The sequence below is a fragment of the Bos indicus x Bos taurus genome, chromosome 10 (assembly GCF_003369695.1).
Source record: "Bos indicus x Bos taurus breed Angus x Brahman F1 hybrid chromosome 10, Bos_hybrid_MaternalHap_v2.0, whole genome shotgun sequence".
Classification (NCBI taxonomy): Eukaryota; Metazoa; Chordata; class Mammalia; order Artiodactyla; family Bovidae; genus Bos; species Bos indicus x Bos taurus.
In genome coordinates this window covers 37,365,853-37,391,920 of record NC_040085.1, presented here as the reverse complement: position 1 = coordinate 37,391,920, position 26,068 = coordinate 37,365,853, and the positions used below count along the sequence as shown (strand labels likewise).

Below are 26,068 nucleotides of genomic sequence, written 5' to 3'. Positions count from 1 at the left end.
AGGTCAGGTGGTCTGGTATTTCCATCTCTTTCAGAATTTTCCACAGTTTATTATGATGCATACCATCAAAGGCTTTGGCATAGTCAATAAAACAGAAATAGATGTTTTTCTGGAACTCTCTTGCTTTTTCCATGATCCAGCAGATGTTAGCAATTTGGTCTCTGGTTCCTCTGCCTTTTCTAAAACCAGCTTGAACATCAGGAAGTTCACGGTTCACATATTGCTGAAGCCTGGCTTGGAGAATTTTGAGCATTACTTTACTAGTGTGTGAGATGAGTGCAATTGTGTGGTAGTTTGAGCATTCTTTGGCATTGCCTTTCTTTGGGATTGGGATGAAAACTGACCTTTTCCAGTCCTATGGCCACTGCTGAGTTTTCCAAATTTGCTGGCAATTTGAGTGCAGCACTTCCACAGCATCATCTTTCAGGATTTGAAATAGCTCAACTGGAATTCCATCACCTCCACCAGCTTTGTTCGTAGTGATGCTTTTTAAGGCCCACTTGACTTCACATTCCAGGATGTCGGGCTCTAGGTGAGTGATCACACCATCGTGATTATCTTGGTTGTGAAGATCTTTTTTGTACAGTTCTTTTGTGATTTTATCTATAAAGCTGACATTGGTCGTGAAGATCTTTTTTGTACAGTTCTTTTGTGATTTTATCTATAAAGCTGACATCCTTTTGAAACTTACTACTACTCTTCTGTGTTTTTGATGGGCTTCTCTGGTAGCTCAGACGGTAAAGCGTCTGCCTACAATGCGGGAGACCCGGGTTTGATCCCTGAGTCAGGAAGATCCCCTGGCGAAGGAAAGGGCAACCCACTCCAGTATTCATGCCTGGAAAATCCCATGGACCGAGGAGCCTGGTGGGCTACAATCCATGGGGTCACAAAGAGTCGGACACGACTGAGTGACTTCTGTGTGTGTGCGTGTTTTGTGTATTCTTGCCACCTCTTCTTAATATCTTCTGCTTCTGTTGCTGCTGCTACTGCTGCTAAGTCGCTTCAGTCATGTCCGACTCTGTGCGACCCCATAGATGGCAGCCCACTAGGCTCCTCTTTCCCTGGGATTCTCCAGGCAAGAATACTGGAGTGGGTTGCCATTTCCTTTAGGTCCCTACTATTTCTGTCCTTTATTGAGCCCATCTTTGCATGAAATGTTCCCTTGGTATCTCTCATTTTCTTGAAGAGATCTCTAGTCTTCCCCATTCTGTTTTCCTCTATTTCTTTGCATTGATCGCTGAGGAAGGCTTTCTTCTCTGTCCTTGCTATTCTTTGGAACTCTGCATTCAAATGGGTATATCTTTCCTTTTCCCCTTTGCTTTTCGCTTCCCTTTTCACAGCTATTTGTAAGGCCTCCTCAGACAACCATTTTGCTTTTTTGCATTTCTTTTTCTTGAGGATGGTCTTGATTCCTGTCTCCTATACAATGTCATGAACCTCCGTCTATAGTTCATCAGGCACTCTATCAGATCTAGTCCCTTAAGTCTAGTTCTCACTTCCACTGTATAGTTATAAGGGATTTGATTTAGGTCATACTTGAATGGTCTAGTGGTTTTCTCCACTTTCTTCAATTTCAGTCTGAATTTGGCAATAAGGAGTTCATGATCTGAGCCACAGTCAGCTCCCGGTCTTGTTTTTGCCGACTGTATAGAGCAGAATTCTCCATCTTTGGCTGCAAAGAAATAATCAGTCTGATTTCGCTGTTGACCATCTGGTGATGTCCATGTGTAGAGTCTTCTCTTGTGTTTTTGGGAGAGGGTGTTTGCTATGACCAGTGCATTCTCTTGGCAGAACTCTATTAGCCTTTGCCCTGCTTCATTCTGTACTCCAAGGCCAAATTTGCCTGTTACTCCAGGAGTTTCTTGACTTCCTACTTTTGCATTCCAGTCCCCTATAATGAAAAGGACATCTTTTTTGGGCGTTAGTTCTAGAAGGTCTTGTAGATCTTCATAGAACTGTTCAGTTTCTTCAAGTCTTAACTGGTTGGGGTGGTCATTTACTATGAATTATTTATTTTTGGCCAACATAAACATTCCCTTACATCTATTTCAGTCTTCTCAGTTTGTAAATTCATGGCTGTTGATATGTGGCCTGATGCAGAGGTAAGATGATATTTCAAGGTTTTGGTCTAAAAGGATCAGTTTTTTCCTCTGTAAGTCAAATTTAAGCCTTGTTAAGTGTAATGTTTAAATAGGTTCTAATTATAGATATTATTCTACAAAGTATAAACAGTGTTTGTCACAAGTCTGGTTTTTATTTGATTTGAAATTCTGTAGACATTTATCCATAGAAGTTAAGGTTTGGTGTCTGAGCTCACCTCCAGAAGCCTCTTTATCTTACAATCCATATAGTGTAGAAATGAGATGAGGAGAGATGGCAGACTCGTCTTCCCCCTTTCCCTCTCTTCTTTCAGTCTTGATAGCACTGACTACTGCTGCATATAGCCTTTGTTCATATGCTGATCCTGTCATATATAATGTGTACATATATTTCTGTTTCCGTAAGTTTGGAAGAATATGTGCCTGTTTACATTTGTTGTTTCTGGGAGTTGATAAGATTGAGCAGGGTTATTCTTTCTATATTGTTATGTCTGCTCTATAGCAATTGTTAGAAATAGCTAAAAAGCTTTCCTTTTGAGGGGAAAAAGATGGTACTTAAATGGAATGCTTTGGTTCTTACGGGAAAAAAACAAAAAACTTCCAAAGGTTATAGTCTCTTTCAACTCTGGTTCTTTGAACTAGCTATAAAACTATAGGAAATTGGTAGCTTGATAGGGATTGCGTTGAATCTATAAATTGCTTTGGGTAGTATACTCATTTTCACTATATTGATTCTTCCAATCCATGAACATGGTATATTTCTCCATCTATTAGTGTCCTCTTTGATTTCTTTCACCACTGTTTCATAGTTTTCTATATATAGGTCTTTAGTTTCTTTAGGTAGATATATTCCTAAGTATTTTATTCTTTCTGTTGCAATGGTGAATGGAATTGTTTCCTTAATTTCTCTTTCTGTTTTCTCATTATTAGTGTATAGGAATGCAAGGGATTTCTGTGTGTTGATTTTATATCCTGCAACTTTACTATAGTCATTGATTATTTCTAGTAATTTTCTGGTGGAGTCTTTAGGGTTTTCTATGTAGAGGATCATGTCATCTGCAAATAGTGAGAGTTTTACTTCTTCTTTTCCAATTTGGATTCCTTTTACTTCTTTTTCTGCTCTGATTGCTGTGGCCAAAACTTCCAAAACTATGTTGAATAGTAATGGTGAAAGTGGGCACCCTTGTCTTGTTCCTGACTTTAGAAGAAATGCTTTCAATTTTTCACCATTGAGGATAATGTTTGCTGTGGGTTTGTCATATATAGCTTTTATTATGTTGAGGTATGTTCCGAACCCCAGGGTTAGTAGAAGGAAAGAAATCTTAAAAATTAGAGCAGAAATAAATGCAAAAGAAACAAAAGAGACCATAGCAAAAATCAACAAAACCAAAAGCTGGTTCTTTGAAAGGATAAATAAAATTGACAAACCATTAGCCAGACTCATCAAGAAACAAAAGGAGAAAAATCAAATCAACAAAATTAGAAACGAAAATGGAGAGATCACAACAGACAACACAGAAATACAAAGGATCATAAGAGACTACTATCAACAATTATATGCCAATAAAATGGACAACGTGGAAGAAATGGACAAATTCTTAGAAAAGTACAACTTTCCAAAACTGGACCAAGAAGAAATAGAAAATCTTAACAGACCCATCACAAGCACGGAAATCTGGTCAACCACTTGTAAAAGAATGAAACTAGACCACTTTCTAACACCATACACAAAAATAAACTCAAAATGGATTAAAGATCTAAACGTAAGACCAGAAACTATAAAACTCCTAGAGGAGAACATAGGCAAAACACTCTCCGACATACATGACAGCAGGATCCTCTATGACCCACCTCCCAGAATATTGGAAATAAAAGCAAAAATAAACAAATGGGACCTAATTAACCTTAAAAGCTTCTGCACATCAAAGGAAACCATTAGCAAGGTGAAAAGACAGCCTTCAGAATGGGAGAAAATAATAGCAAATGAAGCAACCGACAAACAACTAATCTCAAAAATATACAAGCAACTCCTACAGCTCAACTCCAGAAAAATAAACGGCCCAATCAAAAAATGGGCCAAAGAACTAAATAGACATTTCTCCAAAGAAGACATACAGATGGCTAACAAACACATGAAAAGATGCTCAACATCACTCCTTATCAGAGAAATGCAAATCAAAACCACTATGAGGTACCATTTCACACCAGTCAGAATGGCTGCGATCCAAAAGTCTACAAATAATAAATGCTGGAGAGGGTGTGGAGAAAAGGGAACCCTCTTACACTGTTGGTGGGAATGCAAACTAGTACAGCCACTATGGAGAACAGTGTGGAGATTCCTTAAAAAACTGGAAATAGAACTGCCTTATGATCCAGCAATCCCACTGCTGGGCATACACACTGAGGAAACCAGAAGGGAAAGAGACACGTGTACCCCAATGTTCATCGCAGCACTGTTTATAATAGCCAAGACATGGAAGCAACCTAGATGTCCATCAGCAGATGAATGGATAAGAAAGCGGTGGTACATATACACAATGGAGTATTACTCAGCCATTAAAAAGAATACATTTGAATCAGTTCTAATGAGGTGGATGAAACCGGAGCCTATTATACAGAGTGAAGTAAGCCAGAAGGACAAACATAAATACAGTATACTAACGCATATATATGGAATTTAGAAAGATGGTAACAATAACCCGGTGTACGAGACAGCAAAAGAGACACTGATGTATAGAACAGTCTTATGGACTCTGTGGGAGAGGGAGAGGGTGGGAAGATTTGGGAGAGTGGCATTGAAACATGTAAAATATCATGTAGGAAACGAGTTGCCAGTCCAGGTTCGATGCACGATGCTGGATGCTTGGGGCTGGTGCACTGGGACAGCCCAGAGGGATGGTATGGGGAGGGAGGAGGGAGGAGGGTTCGGGATGGGGAACACATGTATACCTGTGGCGGATTCATTTTGATATTTGGCAAAACTAATACAATTATGTAAAGTTTAAAAATAAAATAAAATCAAAATGTTAAAAAAAAAAAAACTATAGGAAATTAACCACTTAAACTTTTTTCAAATAGATCAGAACTTTCCCAGAATGGGCCAGTGAGAAGAGTTTATTTATAAGTCCTGTTTAAGCAGTAAAGGAGCAAGTATTCCTTTACTGCTTAAAACAAGAGGTCTAGAAACCTTTTAGTTGATGCTAAATTTTTGTCTCTGAAGAGGATTAGAAGTGGTTAATATTGTCTGTCAACAAAAGATGAGTTGTTATCTATGAATTAGATAATGGAGAATCAATTACTTATCTCATCCCAGAGGTTTTAGCCAAAAAATTAGCTTGTTTCTTCTTCTTGTTTAACAAACAATGGACATCATCTAGCTTTCTAAAGTGCTTTAATTCTATCTCTAGCAGCAACTTACCAAAGTAATGTTTGTATATACTTCTAGAACTGGCTTAGAACAGATAATATTCTAATTATTTATTGGTTTAGTAAAGTTAGGTTTCTAAGTTTGATCATAGAAGTCTGTAATGTATTACGTAATTGTCAGCAAGCTAAACTATAGGAGAATATTAAAAGATTTAATCTTTAACAGGAAAAAGAACATCAGGAACATGTTTACTTTGTTATTCCTCACACGCCCCCACCCCAGTCCCCAATAGTTTGTGGCACAGACTATTTTATTCCTGTGTCTATGATCCTGCAGTATCACTGTTGACTCACTTCTGGGTATAGGAGAAAAGGGAGTGGGCATACTGTTACATAAGGCAGGCACAGGGAACTTGGGCTATATACCATACCTGGGGCCTGGAATAGCAGTACTTTCTGGGCTCCTGAAGGTAGCATCCATTGGCGTGTGAACCAGGTTTTTTGGTAGCATTACAGCAATTGCTATTTGTGTATATAGGCTATTTATAGTACCGTTTGAATAGAATACTGATGTAGGTAAAATATAGCAAAAGAAAAGGATACTGGAGTAGTTTACATCCTATTTTCTGAATGATTTACCTGTACAGAGTATAGTGGCCAAAAGTTAAACTGAAGCAGGTTATTTGGCTCATTAAGAATAGGAATTACATACATTTTTTTTTCTTTAAAAAATTAAATAGCAGGCATAGGCAGAGGGAAGTCACTATACAGAACTATTAGCAAGGTGAAAAGACAGCCTTCAGAATGGGAGAAAATAATAGCAAATGAAGCAACCGACAAACAACTAATCTCAAAAATATACAAGCAACTCCTACAGCTCAACTCCAAAAAAATAAATGACCCAATCAAAAAATGGGCCAAAGAACTAAATAGACATTTCTCCAAAGACGACATACAGATGGCTAACAAACACATGAAAAGATGCTCAACATCACTCATTATCAGAGAAATGCAAATCAAAACCACTATGAGGTACCATTTCACACCAGTCAGAATGGCTGCGATCCAAAAGTCTACAAATAATAAATGCTGGAGAGGGTGTGGAGAAAAGGGAACCCTCTTACACTGTTGGTGGGAATGCAAACTAGTACAGCCACTATGGAGAACAGTGTGGAGATTCCTTAAAAAACTGGAAATAGAACTGCCTTATGATCCAGCAATCCCACTGCTGGGCATACACACTGAGGAAACCAGAAGGGAAAGAGACACGTGTACCCCAATGTTCATCGCAGCACTGTTTATAATAGCCAAGACATGGAAGCAACCTAGATGTCCATCAGCAGATGAATGGATAAGAAAGCGGTGGTACATATACACAATGGAGTATTACTCAGCCATTAAGAAGAATACATTTGAATCAGTTCTAATGAGGTGGATGAAACCGGAGCCTATTATACAGAGTGAAGTAAGCCAGAAGGACAAACATAAATATAGTATACTAACGCATATATATGGAATTTAGAAAGATGGTAACAATAACCCGGTGTACGAGACAGCAAAAGAGACACTGATGTATAGAACAGTCTTATGGACACTGTGGGAGAGGGAGAGGGTGGTAAGATTTGGGAGAATGGCATTGAAACATGTGAAATGTCATGTATGAAACGAGATGCCAGTCCAGGTTCAATGCACGATGCTGGATGCTTGGGACTGGTGCACTGGGACGACCCAGAGGGATGGTATGGGGAGGGAGGAGGGAGGAGGGTTCAGGATGGATTTTCTTTTAAAAATTTAAAATAAATTAAAAAAATAAATAAAAATAAAACCAAAAAAAAAAAAAAAAACAGCAGGGGCAAGGATTTGGAATGGAAATTGACAGATTGCATACTTTTATTATTTATGGTTTTCCTTAGAGTGCTTTTTCCTCTTCCCAGAGTATTTTCACTAAATACTCTTGATTTTCTTGCTTCTACACAAAATCCTATTCTTGATGCCAAATGCTGAGATGGGAAGTCAGAAAGTTATCTGAAGCTTTTTTCTTTATAAAAACTTGAATGTGTATACAGAATGATGTTGTTTACTTGCAAAATTGGGTCTGACTCTTTTACGACTCCATAGACTATAGCCTGCCAGGCTCTTCTGTCCATTGGATTTCCTAGACAAGAGTATTTAAGTGGGTTGCTGTTTCCTTCTCCAGGGGATCTTCCCAACCCAGGGATCAAACCCACATTGCCTCCATTGGCAAGTTGGTCCTTTACCACTGAGCCACGAGGGAAGCCCAAACATGTCTTAAAAACAAGTTTGATATTTTCTAATATTACTATATTTATTCTTCTCCCTCCTTTTTCTTTCTATAAAGTATCCAGATGATAAATGAGCTTTAACATGCTTATAGTTCACCTGGCATAAATTTAAGCATCTTGAATCAGTAGACACTGCTGAAATGCCCCTTAGCTATGAAATTCAGACTTAAGGAGATTAAGGGTTTTTGTTGTTGTTAGGAATTATGAATTTGTTTCAAACAAATAAGTGAAATCTTAAGCTACATGAATGGCAGAGGTTCTAGGAAATACCTTACAACTATTTCTTCATGGAGACTTTGTATTTTTTGTAGTATTTCTCCAATTTGGCAAATAGTTGGCAAATAGTTTCTTCATGGAGACTCAGTATTTTTTGTAGTATGACTCCCAATTTGGCCAACAATTGGAGTTTCCGTCTAAAGAGAATATAACTTTTTATAAACTTAGCTTTCTGCTAAGTTTATCTGTAAGTAAATTTGCAGTGCTCATTAATTAAATTAATAAATTTGGGGTCCAAACTATATTTACCTTGTGATTTTGTGCTTCTGGTATTCTGGTACACATACCCAAGTTGCATAGAAAGGTATGTCAACATGCCAAGCACAGTACGTGGCTCATAGTGGCTGCTTTATGTTTGTTTGCTGTTTCCCTTTTTAAAAAAAAAATTATATGATCCCCTTGGAATAAGATGATAAATTAGTTACCAAAGAATCATTGGGTAGGAAATGTTATAAATTATTAAGAATAAATTTATTAGAATTTACAGTTAAAGTTCTTTCCTGTCTGTTCTGCAATATGATTTGAGAAATATAATATATAGGTATATGCTTTGCTCTAGTTCTTTTTCTAGTCTCAGTAGGTATTAATCATTCAGAACTATTATTCTCATACATCTTGGTCCCTATAGTTTTCTACCTTTCTGATCTTTTAGTCACTGAACAATTTTATTTATTTATATATATATATATATATATATATATATATATACACTCACATATACACACACACACATATACACACGTATACACATACACACCTCTATAGGTTTCATCCATAAAATAAGATGATTGGATTAGAATGCTGTCTTCAGGTCCCTTTCAATGCAAAGTGTAAATTACCACTTTAGTAGATTGTTGTATACTTCGTCGCAGTATGTGATGTACTTACCCATTGAAAAGGGACTAAAAGCCTTCTGAAATGTATATAAATGTAAACTTACATGAGTCCATCCCCATATCATGCAGTCTTCTACAGTCTTTATTCTCATTCTGAAAAGAGCTGTTCTTTCCTTTCGGCTTGAGTTTTTCTGTTTTTTGTTGTTGTTTGTAATAGCGTATACGCAGCCTCAGGATTATGCAGCCCACTAATGATGGTTCCTTTTCATTTGTTTACCTGCTTAGTTCCTTGTTTGCTATAGTGAACAGTATACCTCAAAAAGCTTTATCAACACTAATGACAAATGATCTTGCCTATTTTTTTGTACTGTTCTTTGAGGGACAGTATGGTCTAAAGTATTCTTACCTTCCTGACAGTTAACTTTGGATGAACTTAAGAACAGCATGAAATGTGTTCTTCAAAATTACAGAACCACAGTGATTTGAAATCAGTGTTCACTATTACCTAGTGTTAATATTAGAATAACTGATACATAAGATGAACAAAATAGGTATTTTTACATTGAAATGAAGTAATATTAGCAGATTTTTCCTCTTCCTAAAAAAGTGTATTTAAGTAGCAGATAATAACTTGGTTATTTTTAATTGAAGTTTGTGGTTTATTAATTACAGTAAAATTGATACTTATAAAATAGACCAATTTACTAATATAAATATATATTTATGTATATGGTGTGAACATATGTCTGATTGTGTTTTAAAACAGATACGACCATATTCTGAAGTGGGAACTCTTTCAGCTGGCTGACCTGGACACATACCAGGGAATGCTAAAGTTGCTTTTCATGAAAGAACTGGAACAGATCGTTAAAATGTATGAAGCCTACAGACAGGCTCTTCTCACAGAGTTGGAAAATCGTAAGCAGAGACAGCAGTGGTATGCCCAGCAACATGGCAAGAATTTTTAAGTTAATTTTTTAAAAACAAAATTTAAGTTTTTTAAGGGCTTTAAAATATTTTCACAGATTAAAAAACTGCAAATACTTTGGTTAATAAAGGCAGCTTACTTTTTGGAAATTATAAAGTTCTAATTTTACATGTATTTTGTTATTAAAAATATTATTTTATTGAGAAAAAATGAGTTTATCACTTTAAGGGCCAACAATGACACTCTAAATGCTGTATATCTGAAAACTGCTTTGCATATTCTTGATGGAGACAAATGTCATTTAACCAGATATTAAATAGGAAATGATCAGTTGGTAAACTGTCACAATAGTAGTACCTTTCTTTAAAAAACAGAGAAAGAGATAATGTATGCAGTATTTAAAAAGCGTTTACTGCTGTAGTATGGAATATTGTCTGGAATTGGATGGTTTAAGTATTACCATTGTGTAGTTCAAAACAAAACAGGACTTGGAACCTTTATTGTGATACATTTTTATATATAATATATAGGGTTACTCTGCCCTGCCCCCAGCTGTAAAGAACTGTTTTAAAACATGTTGGGAAAATATTTTTTTGGTATGAAAGGGTGAAGGACCTGTAATGTTTCAGGGATAAATTTAGGTAAAAGGCTCCAGCCTGTGTGGGAAAGTTGTGTACAGTACTCAAGAGTTGCTAATCTTACTTCCTTCCTTTGGGCCAGGGCTCTTACGGCATTTAGTAACATGGTTCTGATAAGACTGAGGTCGCTTCCCAACAGCATAGCACGCTGCCATCCTAAAAGACTGGGTTGAGCTGCCAAAAATGACAATCAGGGATTCATTAAGAAATCTTGGTCATTAAATTTGACTGTATGTATTTTTTAATCTTCTAAGAGTTTGTCACAGAAGTTTAAAAGTTGGCATTTTCCTCCCAACTTATTTGCCTTTTGGTTTAGTAGTTATTAAGACACTGTTCATAACTAGCACAGTACATTTGACTGCAGGCAAATTTATGGCACAGCTAGCCTATAAATCTCTACAATTCTGTGAATTTCAACACTTGTTGAAATAGCTGTTCAGTTATATTTACACATGTTGTAAATATGTAAATAAATTTTTAGTTTAGGTAATCTTTCAAAATATAAAGTTCTAGTTAGATATCGATGAATATGAATTATTGATAAAATGTTGAAAATGTTAAATGTTTGGTTTTATATAACAAGCTTATTAAATATATTTTTGTGGAAACTAAATGTGTTGCATTTGAGTCCATGTTTTATGCATAATGCTTACAAAGAGTCTACTTTTCCATTCAGCAGGCCCATAGGCAAAGGAAGCAGAATGAAAGGGGTATCCAAAAATGAAAATAGGCCAGTGGAATTTTATCAGTGGGAAAAGTTATTTCTCAGGCCATGTGATCAAACTTGGCTAAGATGTGAGCTTATATATCTTATGAACTCTCACATACTTTTCCATCTTTACTCTTTACTTAATATTACCATTTCATTTAACTAAAGCTTAGCTATTTCTAAGAAAGTTATAAATTACTCTGTTTTAGAGCTCCTGGATAAGAGGCATTACTTTTTTTTTCTTTCATTACTGCACATTTTTATCCTCTAAAAAGTATGAAATTCCACTACAGATTTTAGTAATTAGAAATACAATATAGAATCACTGGTTTAAAAGAACTGGAAGGTACCTAAATGGGATCAGCATACATATGTTAAAATGAAAAGCTAAATCTGTAATGGTGTCAACATTAGAGAAAATGCATTTTGAATTTAAAAAAGAGATAGAAACTTTTCCTCTTCTGTATCAGCGCCTCCCAAACATTTCCAAATTCAGTTGTTTTTAATCTTAGGAACCAGAATAAACTTTAATAATAGTTCACATGTTAAAAGAATAAACCTATGATGAATACATATCTTTGTGTACCAAATGAAAAAATATACAATGCAGTGAAACTCAAATACATATACAAAGTGATTTTTTTGTGCATTTTTGATCAAGAGGTTTATATTCTATATTAAACAATAATATAAAAGAAGCAATATATAGTTTCTGATAAAGCAACTGAAAAGCTCTCTTAGATGTCTTTTATAATAAAAGCTAATGGTATATGTAAGATGGTATAGGTTGAATCAAGCCTATTGAGCTATGTTTTAACAAATGCCTATGTGAAATAATTTAAAAATTCTTCTGTAGAAATTAAATGAGCATATCCAAATGTGGAGTAATATTACTACATGGTTTAACTATAACCCAGTAGTAGTATTTAGTAAATTCAAGCAGAACACATGTACCATTATCATAAATAGACAAATTCTTTAAATTATAATAGCATATTTGAAGACAAAATCAAGAAACTATACATGTTAACAAATGATATAACCATGCATACATATATCTGCTTATTAGACACTGAAGTAAAAGAACTAAGCTGTTGTGCAGTCTTCAGAGGTGCTTGGCATTCTACTCTGTTCTGATGGAAGCACTTTGTATGTTTGCATGGAAACGTAAAACAATATTTAATTGACAATTTGGTCATGCACCTGTATTTTTTAAATTTGGGGTTACATTTTCTTCTTTTCTGATTGTTCAGTAGATTCTGACTTTGGTGCAGGAAAAGCTTGATGATACAGATGTCTGTGGGTTGCTGCTGCACTGTAAAGCTTGTATAAAGCCTAGAAATAAAATAATCAAGATTATTTTAAAAAATGATAAAACATTTTATTAAATACATAGATATAAATTTTTTCCTTTTAGTGTAATTTATGGTACTATATAAAATTTAGCATGCTAAATTTGGAATCCTTAGTAATCTGTCTAACATATATACTAATAACTAGTATCTCAGCAGTCAAAAGTATTTTCAACTCTCCAGTGTGTTGATAGTACTACTTATGCAGGTTGATCTCTATGGTAAATGTTCTATCCTCGGATTGCATTTTCTTTTACCGTTCCCACCTTTTGGAGGAGAGCTTCCTAACCACTGTATCCCAGGGATGTGGAAAACTCATATTGTGAATATTATTAATTTTAGAATAATTGTGGGAGCTCATAACTTGTGATTGCCAATAGCTAATTTATTATACACAGGTAGAACACTTGCTATTGGACCTTCCTGATAGGTTTTTCAGAAAGGGACCACTTTTTATTCTCCATAATTTCCTGATATGATGGGCTTTCTCAAATATGCTCTTTTCCCTTGCTTCCACTAATCAGTTCATAGCTTACAAAACCTTTATTCAGAAACATTACCTTAGAAAGTCTTCCTTCATTAAAAGTACCTCTGTCGTTGTTATTTGTCTGTGTAACAGTGTTTGCATCATAGAAATGTTTACATACTGCTTTCTGAAGTGTCCATAAATATTTTTATGTTTTTTTTAACCCCTCACCTAGTTTCTAAAATTCATTACCTCCTCTGACTTTCACATAATGAACACTCAGTTAAGACCAATTTATCTGATGTAATTCTAGAGTCTTTAAAAAGTCTGAATATTTTTAAAGGCTGAATAAAAGCTTGATATCCTTAAATAGAATTTCCAGGAAATTCCATTCATTTTTATCTTTTTGAGTCTATATGGCTATTTTCTTAACTCTGAATTATACCATCATCAATTTACAAATGCATACTGGCACAACCTTAGTTCTATTCTGATTCTAATACATGCAGTTTAATCAATGTTTTCTTAAAAGTTCGTATTTTTTCTTAAGATTTGATTTACAAAGTTGAAATTTATTGTTACTGTTTTAGTAAATTCATTTTACTGAATTTTACATAAAATAATTCCTTGTTGACTTATAAATATTAAATATATCCTTGGTATCTGATTGGCAGACATAACCTAGTTATATATAAAACAGCAGAAACCAAGGAAAGAATTACGTACTGTCACTGTAGTTGCTGAAGATCAGTATTGCTTTCTGAAAGTAATGACCTAAATGAGTCCACAGAAATAACTTTTCTTATGTGAAAATGATTCCTTCATAGAAACTTAGATTATTCCTCAGATACAGACTTTCTGCACATGTGCAGTGGGAGAAATGAACACTAATTTACAGGTCAGGTCCAAGGTATGCCAAGAAAGTTAGTTACACTACATGCTGGCCTGAAACCTGCTTAAAGTGGTACAGTATCTCTTTCAAAAGCCACAGTTCTAAAGGTTGTAGCTCTATTTACTCTGCATTACTTAAGTTTCCTCCAGATTTTCATAACTACTTGTTTCACTCTGCAGTAGAGCAAAATGCCCAATGTTAGAGCTTAAGATTTTTGAAAATTTCTAAACATTCAGAAGTAAAATATTCCTGATAATCAATTCTTGTGTTTCATATGCAGATAAAATTATATATCATGTTCAGAGTAAATTAAATATTTTAAAACCTCTCTACATTGAGACATCCTTTAATGACTAGTTGGTTCATAAAATAAGACAATCATAATGTTTATAAATATACAAATAGTTCTTAATTTAAGAAAAATTTAACTTACCTCATTTGTACTTCCCTGTGGTAAAGGCAGATTAAAGGGGAGAAAAGAGAAGTATATATCCTGCTTCATTAATAGCACTATGATAATCAACCTTATTTACATTAGTAATTTGAGAGCATTTAGGAACAAATACACCTTGAGAGAGGGGACATGTGTATACCTATGGCTGATTCATGTTGATGTATGGCAGAAACCAACACAACTTAGTAAAGCAGTTACTTCAAGTTAAAAATATTTAGACCATATACCCCTGCAGATTTTTTCAATTTAGATTACGTATTTAATCTGAATCTTCTGAAGGGCCCAATTCTATATTTATCACAGGTTTCAGCATCATATTCTAGGAGGGCTTTGGGATTTACCTTAAATAGCCCCTCTTCATCTTTTGAGGTTGAGGGGCTTTTTGAGGCAGTGGCTCAGAGGATCCAATTTTAATTAATTCTTTTCCAGTAGTGCTACCATTTATCAGTATATATCTCAATTAGATTCTTCAAAGACACACAGTATATCCATCAGTTACAATTTGGTTTTAAAGAATATAAACATACTCAATGCTGAGATAATTGTAGCTATCACTTGCTACCTGCAGACCATAAATATTCACAAGTCTTAACTCCAAAATTTTATGAAGAATCTCAACTTTAGTTTCACTAAATTTATTGAAATTTTCATGTGGTAATTGATACTTCCAGAATGAAAGGTGAGATGATTTTTATTCTCGTGTGTTTATAATTGTTTCCCCTGTCCATAATCAGTTATTTGAACAGCAGACCATGGTGACCCTGGGTTGGTTAATTGGACCATAGAGGACAACTGACCCAGAAGCAGCTGATCCAGAAGTTGACCTGGACTCATTTTAGGGCCTGGTACAAATGAATAGTTTAAAGAGACAATCTGAAGTAATCAGATACTGTGTTGAAAGGTTTTACTAAAAGAGACAGTGATACGACTTCAGATGGTCATTTATATATGCTCCTAACAATGGTTCTATGAAGGCCTACAAGATCTTCTAGAACTAACACCCAAAAAAGATATCCTCTTCATAATAAGGAACTGGAATGAAAAAGTAGGAAGTCAAGAGCTTCCTAGAGTTACAGGCAAATTTGGCCTTGGAGTACAAAACGAAGCAGGTCATAGACTAACAGAGTTTTGCCAAGAGAATGAACTGGTCATAGCAAACACCCTCTTCCAGCAACACAAGAGAAGACTGTACACATGGACATCACCAAATGGTCAATACCAAAATCAGAATGATTATATTCTTTGTAGCCAAAGAGGGAGAAGCTCTATACAGTCAGCAAAAACAAGACCAGGAGCTGACTGTGACTCAGATCATGAACTCCTTATTGCCAAATTCAGACGTAAATTGAAGAAAGTAGGGAAAACCACTAGACCAGTCAGGTATGACCTAAATCAAATCCCTTATTATACAGTGGAAGTGAGAAATAGATTCAAGGGATTAGATCTGGTAGAGTACCTGAAGAACTATGGACAGGTTCGTGACATTGTACAGGAGGCAGTAATCAAGACCATCAAGAAAAAATGCAAAAAGGCAAAATGGTTGTCTGACGAGGCCTTACAAATAGCTGAGAAAAGAAGTGAAAGGCAAAGGAGAAAAGGAAAGATATACCCATTTGAATGCAGAGTTCCAAAGAATAGCAAGGAGAGATAAGAAAGCCTTCCTCAGTGATCAATGCAAAGAAAGAGAAGACAACAATAGAATGGGAAAGATCTCTTCAAGAAAATTAGAGATACCAAGGGAACATTTCATGCAAAGATGAGCACAATAAAGGACAGAAATGATATGGACCTAACAGAAGCAGAAGATATTAAGAAGAGGTGGCAAGAATTCACAGAAGAACTATGCAAAAAAGATTTTCATGACCCAGATAACCACAATGGTGTGATCACTCACCTAGAGCTAGACATCCTGGAATGCGACATCAAGTGGGCCTTAGGGAGCATCACTGTGAACAAAGCTAGTGGAGGTGATGGAATTCCAGTTGAGCTATTTGAACCTAAAAGATGATGCTGTGAAAGTGCTGCACTCAATGTGCTAGCAAATTTGGAAAACTCAGTAGTGGACACAGGACTGGAAAAGGTCAGTTTTCATTCCAATCCCAAAGAAAGGCAATGCCAAAGAATGTTCAAACTACTGCACAATTGTACTCATCTCACACGCTAGCAAAGTAATGCTCAAAATTCTCCAAGCCAGGCTACAACAGTACATGAACTGTGAACTTCTTGATGTTCAAACTGGATTTAGAAAAGGCAGAGGAACCAGAGATCAAATTGCCATCATCCACTGGATCATTGAAAAAGCAACAGTTCCAGAAAAACACCTACCTTTGCTTTATTGACTACACCAAAGCCTTAGACTGTGTGTATCACAACAAACTGTTGGAAATTCTGAGAGATGGGACTACCAGACCACCTGACCTGCCTCCTAAGAAATCTGTATGCAGGTCAGGAAGCAACAGTTAGAACTGGACATGGAACAACAGGCTGGTTCCAAATCAGGTTATATTGTCACTCTGCTTATTTAACTTCTATGCAGAGTACATCATGTGAAAAGGCAGGCTGAATGAAGCACAAGCTGGAATCAAGATTGCTGGGAGAAATATCAATAACCTCAGATACGCAGATGACACCACCCTATGGCAGAAAGTGCCTCTTGATGAAAGTGAAAGAGGACAGTGAAACTTGGCTTAAAACTCAGCATTCAGAAAACTAAGATCATGGCATCTGGTCCCATCACTTAATGGCAAATAAATGGGGAAGCAATGGAAACAGTGACAGACTTTATTTTTCAGGGGGTCCAAAATCACTGCAAATGGTGATTGCAGCCATGAAATTAAAAGACACTTGCTCCTTGGAAGAAAAGTTATGACCAACCTAGAGAGCATATTAAAAAGCAGAGACATTACCAACAAAGGTCCATCTAGTCAAACCTATGGTTTTTCCAGTAGTCATGTATGGATGTGAGAGTTGGACTATAAAGAAAGCTGAGCACCGAAGAAGTGATGCTTTTGAACTGTGGTGTTGCAGAAGACACTTCAGAGTCCCTTGGACTGCAAGGAGATCCAACCAGTCCATCCTAAAAGAAATCAGTCCTGAATATTCATTGGAAGGACTGATGCTGAAGCTGAAACTCCAATACTTTGGCCACCTGATTCGAAGAACTGACTCACTGGAAAAGACCTTGATTCTGGGAAAGATTGAAGGCAGGAGAAGAAGGTGATGACTGTGGATGAGATGGTTGGATGGCATCACCAACATGATGGACATGAGTTTGAGTAGGCTCTGGGAGTTGGTGATGGACAGGGAAGCCTAGCGTGCCTAAGTCCATGGGGTCGCAAAGAGTTGGACATGACTGAGCGACTGAACTGAACTGAATGAAACCAAGGGCTTTCCTGGTAGCTCAGCTGGTAAAGAATCCCCCTGCAATGCAGGAGAGCCTGGTTTGATTCCCGGTCAGAAAGATCCCCTGGAGAAGGGATAGGCTACCCACTCCAGTATCCTTGGGCTTTCCTGGTGGCTCAGATGGTAAAGAATCTGCCTACAGTGAAAGAGATGTGGCTTCAATCCCTGGTTAGGAAGATCCCCTGGAGGAGGGCATGGCAAACCACTCCAGTATTCTTGCCTGGAGAATCCCCATGGACAGAGGAGCCTGGTGGACTACAGTCTGTGGGGTTGCAAAGAGTTGCACACGACTGAGCAACTAAGCACAGCACAACAAAACCAATGCTAGTCAAATGATAGGTTTTAAGTATGAAGTAATCAACAAATACTTGAGTCACAATCAGCTAAATAAAAACTCAACTGTTTTCTCTCAACTTTAGGGATAAGAAAAACACTACCTAATCCATATATTTTTGAAAAATAGTGAGACATTGACTGGAAAACTATTTCTATAGTTTGTATCTGGCCATCTAGACAAACTCTATATAAAATTCTTAAAGTCATGTTTACCTGTATATTTTACTATATCTAACATAGTGTCTGGCACACAGATGGCATTCAAATAGGTGCTGCATTTAGTTGAAGAGAATTCAGTGTTCATACCTGGTCCCACAAGGCTGCAGCCACTTGGTCTATTACAGCTCCCAGCTCTCGGTATTCTCCAGAGTACCGGATGTATGCCCAGGTGCACAGGGTGATAAGGGTCAGTCCCATTATCATATTGCATAGGCTAGCTATGATGTCCAAACCAATGAATCCAGTCACACCAGCAATCACATATGTGATAAAGATGACAACAAACAGTGTGGCTGGGGTACGAGCTGCATGGAAGATATTTTTGCTATCATTGTGCTTGATATACTGGATGTAGAGTTCATCTATTTCAGTCTCCAACTGTTGCAAGTAACGACGGCTAAATTCCTCCCCACCCATCTTCTTTACCCCTCGAAATAGCTTCACAGATTCTTCCTTAAGCTCCAGATGTTTGGTCTGCAGGTCATTAGGGGCCAGAAATGGTTTGTCACCGCCACATATCTGTATCAAATAGGAAGTATTATTTATGCAGTGCACAGTAAAACTAGCAACTGTATCACAATTTTGCACTTAGCTAGCTGAATCTGTTAGAACACATTAATAATCAGAAGGAGCCAACATTTTATTTTGTCAACCCATATCTTTCCACACTCCATTTCTATCAGGGGAGACTATAAGTGGGACTGGTAACTTTATAGGTGACATATTAAAGCCTTAATTTTTATTCTCTCTTCAACACAGATTGGAATAGCCATTACTGAGTCCAATTTCCTCAAGGTGAAAAGGTTTCACTGATTTTTGTTTGGAGTCCATACAGTATTTTCTTCAAGAGACTAAATGGAAACATGTTAAATGTTCATGGACCACTTTTTCAACTTTTTCTCAAAAGTTACAAGGGAAATCTCAATTACCCATACCGTTAACTACGGGTGAGATTTAAATATACATAGGAGACTCTCACTCCATTTCCCCTTTAATTATGTCATAAACACCAGACCATATACTATATTTCCCTTGATTCCAAGGCTCTACCAATTTGGGGTGCAGTTTTGATTTTGTAACATTTTCAGTGGAAAGAAAACTCATCACATTAATAGATATACACAATAATCAGTAGATGCATCCTAATTTAGAATGTTACTAGTAAAAAGAGGAAATATAGTACTTAGAAATGTTGGCCCTTGTGGTTTATTTGTTTCTAACAAGTTTTTATACTTAAGATAGAAATTGGACTTGTGGAATACGGGGAGGTATAGTGGAGAGGGTAGCATGTTATTTTAGCTACTTTAGATCTTATAAATACTGGAAAAATCTGTATTCCTCCACCCCTTTAAAAAGAAATATGTTATAGAGAGAATTCATTTAAAATACATTTAAATTTTGCATATGTCATGTTCTCTTGATTTGTTTTTAAAATACTTGAGGAATACAATAAAAAGAAATGTGATACACATAGGCTGAGAAAGTGTAAGTCAGAGCCACTTCTGCATGTGTATACAGTGTAACGTGGAAGAAGAATGAGTTCATGGGAGAAATACTGATTTTACTTAAAACGTGATTTAAAATATTCTTACCTCTTCCATTTTTTTATTGTATGTATCCTTGGCAGTTGCCACGGCTGCTAAATTATTAGCTTCTGCTGTGGCCTTTGGACAAAGTACAAAGTATGATGTAAAATGTTATTAGACTTCCACATATATACACACAACATGCAAGAAATATGCAAAAACTCAAGGTCATCAGATAATTTAAAAAGTGCTGAAATACTTGTGTATCTTCTACATTAGTAAAATTAAAATTTCAAAATGTATAAACTATAGCTTACTCAATAAACCATAGTTCAAAAATGAATTTTCATTTGGAAGATTATTCATCTAAAAAATATTTTTAAGCCTTTCACCAAATGTGTGTGTATGTGGGAGAATCTATAAATCCAGACACATGGGAAATAATATATACATTTTATATATACTAATGGGCTTCCCAGGCAGCACTAGTGGTAAAGAACCTGCCTGCTAGTGCAGGTAGACATAAGAAACACAGGTTTGATCCCTGGGTCAGGAGACCCCCTTGAGGAGGGCATAGCAACCCACTTGCCTGGAGAATCTCATGGACAGAGGAGCCCAGCAGGCTGTAGTCCACAGGGTCAGAGTTGGACACGACTGAAACGACTGCACACATGTACTCATACATAAAACTATGTCAACTTTAAAGATTACTACTGATAGAACAGTGTATCAATGATAACATAAAGGAGGCATTAAGATTCAGAAATTTAAAAAAAAAGTATGGGAAAAGCAAGTTTTCCCTTTCTTGAATGTTTATTTGTAGAGGCCACTTGTTTAAAACATGGACCTGCTTTTCTTGTCACATGTATGAATCTAAACCACAGTGAGTCTTTTCTAAACAAATTTAGTAAAAAGAGAATGAAGACTCTCTTGTATCTCAGCATAAGTGAGGGTGCTATATGTGTATCTGAAAGTGATTAGATGAATCACTTGCACAAGAGGTCGTTAATAGAAAAATAATCTGATATATCACTCCATCCATTATTTTTATATGGTGATTTCTGACAGCCAGATTGGAGCATATCTTTAACTTAGCTTTAGTGACAGAATGTTTTAGAATGTCAAGACTCCTGATGAATAAATACCTGTAACATGGATTTGGGATGTGGTAATTCTTCACCTTGATAGATCTTTATATAAGCCTAAAAAAATAGGAAAGAAAAAGACTCATGTTCAAGTAATTCCATTCAATATCTATGTTAAATTGTATTCTGAGGTCTAACACCTTGACAGTTCAAAAAAAAGTTAGATCTTGACAGTTTCAAGAACTATTATCTTTCTCATACTTTTAATTCCCTCTTTCTTATTATTATTAGTTCTTGTTCCTTTTTCCTGAAAAGCCCTTTGCACACATTTGCCAATCTCAGTCTTTGCAAAGGCTTACCTACCTCACCTCCTTTAAAACTTTCTCAGATCCCTCTGCTAGGAGTAACGTTTTCAGTTACCCACAGGAATCTGTACCTGCTGCTGCCTCAAGCTTTATGGAACAGATCTGTTCAAGGGCCCTGAGTCTCCTACTAAAATTCTATGCTCCTCCATGGTGTTTTATGCACAGCAAGAATTCAAATTTTAGACAACCTGTCACTTCTTGCTGAGAGTGGTGAAGATAAACAATCACAAAGAAGGTATACAACCACATTTGAAATGACAAAACATCAATTTAAAAATTTGTTATTTTAGTCCTTGGAGCATCAATCCAAAAATCAGATTGATAACTGAAATCTACTATATATGTGCATTGGTTTAAAAAATGTGTTTGGGGCTATCTGAGGTAAACAGGTAAATGCAAATTTAAAATATTTCCATTTCAAATTGGCTCTTGGTGAAGAAAGCAGGAAATGTAGAAGAATTTTCTCCAGTAGGAAGGCAAAGTATAACCCATTAGGGAAAATCTTGAGAATGAAGGTAAAATTCAGTATAGGTCATAAGTGAAGACTATGTGACCCTGGGAAACACCTCCTCCCCGTAGAGAAGCAAGACTTTTCCAACTCCTAGATACATTTCTGTTTCGAAATAATTTCCCTCAAGATAAAAGGTGACAGTAAAGTTACCTCAAGGAATTTTCTCAAAAAATAATTTCAGAAAGCAAGCTCCTCTTGGGAGTCTAATAATTTTTTAAATCATTTGTATATATTCCTGATACCTTTGCCCCCCATATTTCTATAATTTTCTGTCGTTTTAGGTAGGAACTGCATTCCCAAACATGTCAAATGTAAATACTCACAAGTGCTCTAGAAATAAGAATGATACCTTGAAGTACTCTACCAGACCTCGGCAGGTGATTTTGTTCCCATTGATCTCTTTAATGTCAAGGCTCTCAGGACTAAGCAGCCAAGGAATGAGGATTTTCAAGTTTTTGATGAATTCATCATCTATTTCTAAAGTAGAAGAAAATTCATCATTATTTTAAAATTGTTAAAGGCTTTCATGGGATACCATAAAACATCTGGTAATTACCTCTATTTTTTCCCCAGTGATAAAGCTATCACTCACCTTCTGATCATCTAAATTACTCCTGAAACCCACTTTTCTCAGGGTGAACTATACTCCTTGCCCAACTCCTATTGCTAGTCTTTCTCGTCTCCACTCCAATTACATATTTATTTTGTCTTTCACCTATAAAATAGCTTTCTTGATATTAAACGATGCATAAATGTTTCACACCCTATTCACATAACCATGTCATGCATTCTGATGCCTTTAAGTCTTGTTCACAGTTTTATACAGAGAGAGTTATAAATGGAAGAAGGGCAGATATTTACTGTCTTATAAGATGTATTCCCTCCAGAAAGTATATCCAAAAGTTTTCTGTGTTTACTGTGCCAATCTTATGAAAAATGTATGGAACTGTGTAAGGTGTGTTAGCTAGTACTCAACTTCAAAAAGAAGTGAAATTAGGGCTTCCTCTAGTAGTGAAACTCAACAACACAAAACTGTAAGAAAAGCAATGGAGGCCTTTTAGCTAGCTGGTCAGAAGTATTCTGAGTTATTTAATACAACTAATGGTGATTGCAGCCATGAAATTAAAAGATGCTTATTCCTTGGAAGGAAAGTTATGACCAACCTAGACAGCATATTAAAAAGCAGAGACATTACTTTGCCACAAAGGTCCATCTAGTCAAGGCTATGGTTTTTCCAGTAGTCATGTATGGATGTGAGAGTTGGACTATAAAGAAAGCTGAGCACCAAAGAATTGATGCTTTTGAACTGTGGTGTTGGATAAGACTCTTGAGAGTCCCTTGGACTGCAAGGAGATCCAACCAGTCCATCCTAAAGGAGATCAGTCCTGGGTGTTCACTGGAAGGACTGATGCTGAAGCTGAAACTCCAATACTTTGGCCACCTGATGCGAAGAACTGACTCATTGGAAAAGACCCTGATGCTGGGAAAGACTGAGGGCAGGAGAAGGGGACAACAGAGGATGAGATGGTTGGATGGCATCACTGACTCAATGGAGATGGGTTTGGGTAGACTCTGGCAGTTGGTGATGGACAGGGAGGCCTGGTGTGCTGCAGTTCATGGGGTTGCAAAGAGTCGGACACGACTGAGCGACTGAACTGAACTGGTAACACATAACCCATTTTATAGTATTAGGTTCAAGCTTAGCATTACAAATTTAGCAAAGTAACACAGAAAACAGATATTCAGAGGACTCTTGAACACAGCAATAATTTTTTAAATCATATGTAAAAAGCAGAGACTTGGTATATCCAGAGACTTGGTATCTAAGCAAAGATACCATGATTTTTAAAAACCTGAATTTCAGCAGAGTCACTGAGTTTTCAGGCTTTGGGATTGGTGATTTCTAAGGTCTTAAGGATAAAGACTCAAACCTTATGATTGTATTTTGCATGTTCCCTGCTTGTTACTGAAATATCAGTTTACATAAGAATTTATGGTTCTTTTCTTTTGCTTACTGTTTTATGACATGTATAAGCATGATGTTGGAAATTCTTCCAACATATTTTCCTTCATGTTTTGTACAGCTTTGAAATTTGTGTCCATATTTTATGAGGACTTGGACAGGAGTTTATTCAAATTTATTTTTTTGTTTGCATTGTACCAGTTTTTACTGATAACTGTGCTCTGTATTTGGAGAAGGAAATGGCGACCCACTCCAGTGGGAGCTCTTGCTAACAATATTAGTGGAAGAAAAGTAAATACATGACCCAGAACATCTGCAGACCAGTTCAGATCAATTTGTGGAGGTGTGCTCATCAGCCTTGGCTCACTGCAAGTGTTCAATAATATGTGTGGGTGGATGATTATTCATAATGATTTATGTTTTCATCATTTCTTCAAGAATTTTTGTCACAAGAGTAAAACCTTGCTAGGAATTCAGGATCTAGGTCAAAGAAGTTATCTGTAACAATTGAGGACACGATACATGCTTTATAAGAATTCCACATGGCAGATGCACCTACGGTGTAGGGCTGCTGTGGAAACTAACCAAGGAAGATATTTTTTCAGGATCATTTGACTCTGACAAGTCATGAGAAATACATCTTTAAAAATAATAACCTTGCACTGGGATTTGGCTATGCTTTCTGAAGTCTTAACTGGAGCTGTTAAGGAAGCAGCTCCCCAATTTATGATGTGGTTACCTGGTCATTCTACAGGTGGTATTATAACACAGAACCACCTCAGAAAAAGGTTAACTCCTTGTTAATTACAAGATTGGATCTGCTATATGAGGGGACATATTCAGTAGGCACTTGATAAGAACGGGTCAAATGCATCATGAATGAATGTGATTCAGTGCTTTCGGTCCTTTTGATTTCCTAAATGGGAAGTGATTCAACTAATAGCAATTAAATATAATCATAGTAGCATAAGTTTTAAATAACACTGGAAATAGTAAGATAGGATAACAATTTTGATAATGTGAGGGACCATGAACAAAAGATAATTATAACAATTACTACTATTGATAAATGAGTTAGAAATTATTTCTGTAAGTGTATCGAAAGAGTATGTGAGAAACTATCATCAAATAATTTCTGCACAATTGTTTATTCAAGATGTTTTTTCCCCTGGAGGCAACCACTCAGATGACAGCCCTCTGGAGAACAGCTTGGCCAGAAGACAAGACATTCTGGATAGAAATAACCCCATATTATAAGATTCAGGATGGGATGAAAAACTGATGTAGACAGCAGACTCAAAACTGCCCAAGGAAACACTGAGGCACACTAGAGCATTTTGGCGCACAGAGGGATTTAGCAGTAGCCTCATTAAAATGGAACTTTTGACAGTTAACTGAAGCTGCCTTTTATTTCTCTTTCCCTCAGGCTAGCCACTTTGGTAAACTTGCAACTCATGGGTAACTGTAAACCAATTGTGAGTCAATATATGTTTAGATTATGAGTAAAATTTGATGAGGAACAAATCTATTTAAGACTGTGATTTATATCTGCATGATTTATCTTAAACTCTTTCCCTGAATTCTTTCATTGCAAAATATATCTGTTAATTTAAGAACTATAGCTGTGTACTACAGGAAAAGAACAAGGCAGGGTACTTTTTTGTCCCAATAAAGGACTGTTGTTGAAGGCCTGCTCCTGCTCTGCCTGCTTATGGCTCTCCAACCCCAGAGAAGAAAGAAAGGCCTTGTGGGAGCCCTCTCTTTATGTAATTTATTCAAAACACATTGAAGCCATTAGGTCACTGCACAGTATTAAGAGGTCTGTGTGCTCACTGGTGGGTTGGAATTCATAAGTGACAGTGAAATTATACAATCTTGAAATCCATGCATTAATATGTGCCTGCCTACAGTTGTCTTTCTGTTGTATAACGAAAAGACAATTTAAAACATGTATAAAAACAATTGCTGATAATTGATAAATTTGTATTAACTACAATGGTAAAATAAAAGGTATCTGAGAGAAAACACTATGGATACATGAGGAAAAAAAACTGGTTTGCTTTTTGAATTTGCCAGTTCCACAAAACTGAACACAAGTTGTTCAGCTGTCATTTTTAAAAGTAATTTTAAAGTCCTTTGAGAACAACTGTGCTGCAAGGCTTGTTATGCCACTGTCTCATTACCCCTGACACAATGCAGAAAGGCCAAAGTAAATTAAGGACATGTTTGAATTTAGTGGTGTACTCAATGCTAGGCTTACAAATAAAAAAGTCAGAAATGTCTTTGTACTGAGGTAGGAGGTGGATTGGAGAAGGCGATGGCACCCCAGTCCAGTACTCTTG

General features: G+C 36.3%; 2 protein-coding genes across 4 annotated transcripts in view; one reads left to right on the top strand and one right to left on the bottom strand.

Annotated features, from left to right (window-relative positions):
• SAV1 (salvador family WW domain containing protein 1) overlaps positions 1-11,059 on the top strand; it is a 31,892-nt gene extending 20,833 nt beyond the window's left edge. Inside the window, exon 5 of the mRNA XM_027553714.1 lies at positions 9,647-11,059. Within this exon, the coding sequence (XP_027409515.1) occupies positions 9,647-9,848 (202 nt within the window). The 3' untranslated portion in view covers positions 9,849-11,059. The remainder of the gene's footprint in view (positions 1-9,646) is intronic.
• A 584-nt stretch (positions 11,060-11,643) lies between these two features.
• ATL1 (atlastin GTPase 1) overlaps positions 11,644-26,068 on the bottom strand; it is an 84,446-nt gene continuing 70,021 nt past the window's right edge. The window contains exons 9-14 of one of the 3 annotated variants that reach the window (XM_027553711.1): positions 22,113-22,240; positions 20,948-21,004; positions 19,869-19,940; positions 18,364-18,795; positions 14,299-14,313; positions 11,655-12,490 (exon numbers count right to left, since the gene is read on the bottom strand). In XM_027553711.1, the coding sequence (XP_027409512.1) occupies positions 12,380-12,490; positions 14,299-14,313; positions 18,364-18,795; positions 19,869-19,940; positions 20,948-21,004; positions 22,113-22,240 (815 nt within the window). In that variant the 3' untranslated portion in view covers positions 11,655-12,379. Of the gene's footprint in view, positions 12,491-14,298; positions 14,314-18,363; positions 18,796-19,868; positions 19,941-20,947; positions 21,005-22,112; positions 22,241-26,068 lie in introns of all 3 variants that reach the window. The other 2 variants (XM_027553712.1, XM_027553713.1) reach the window with 2 other exon arrangements.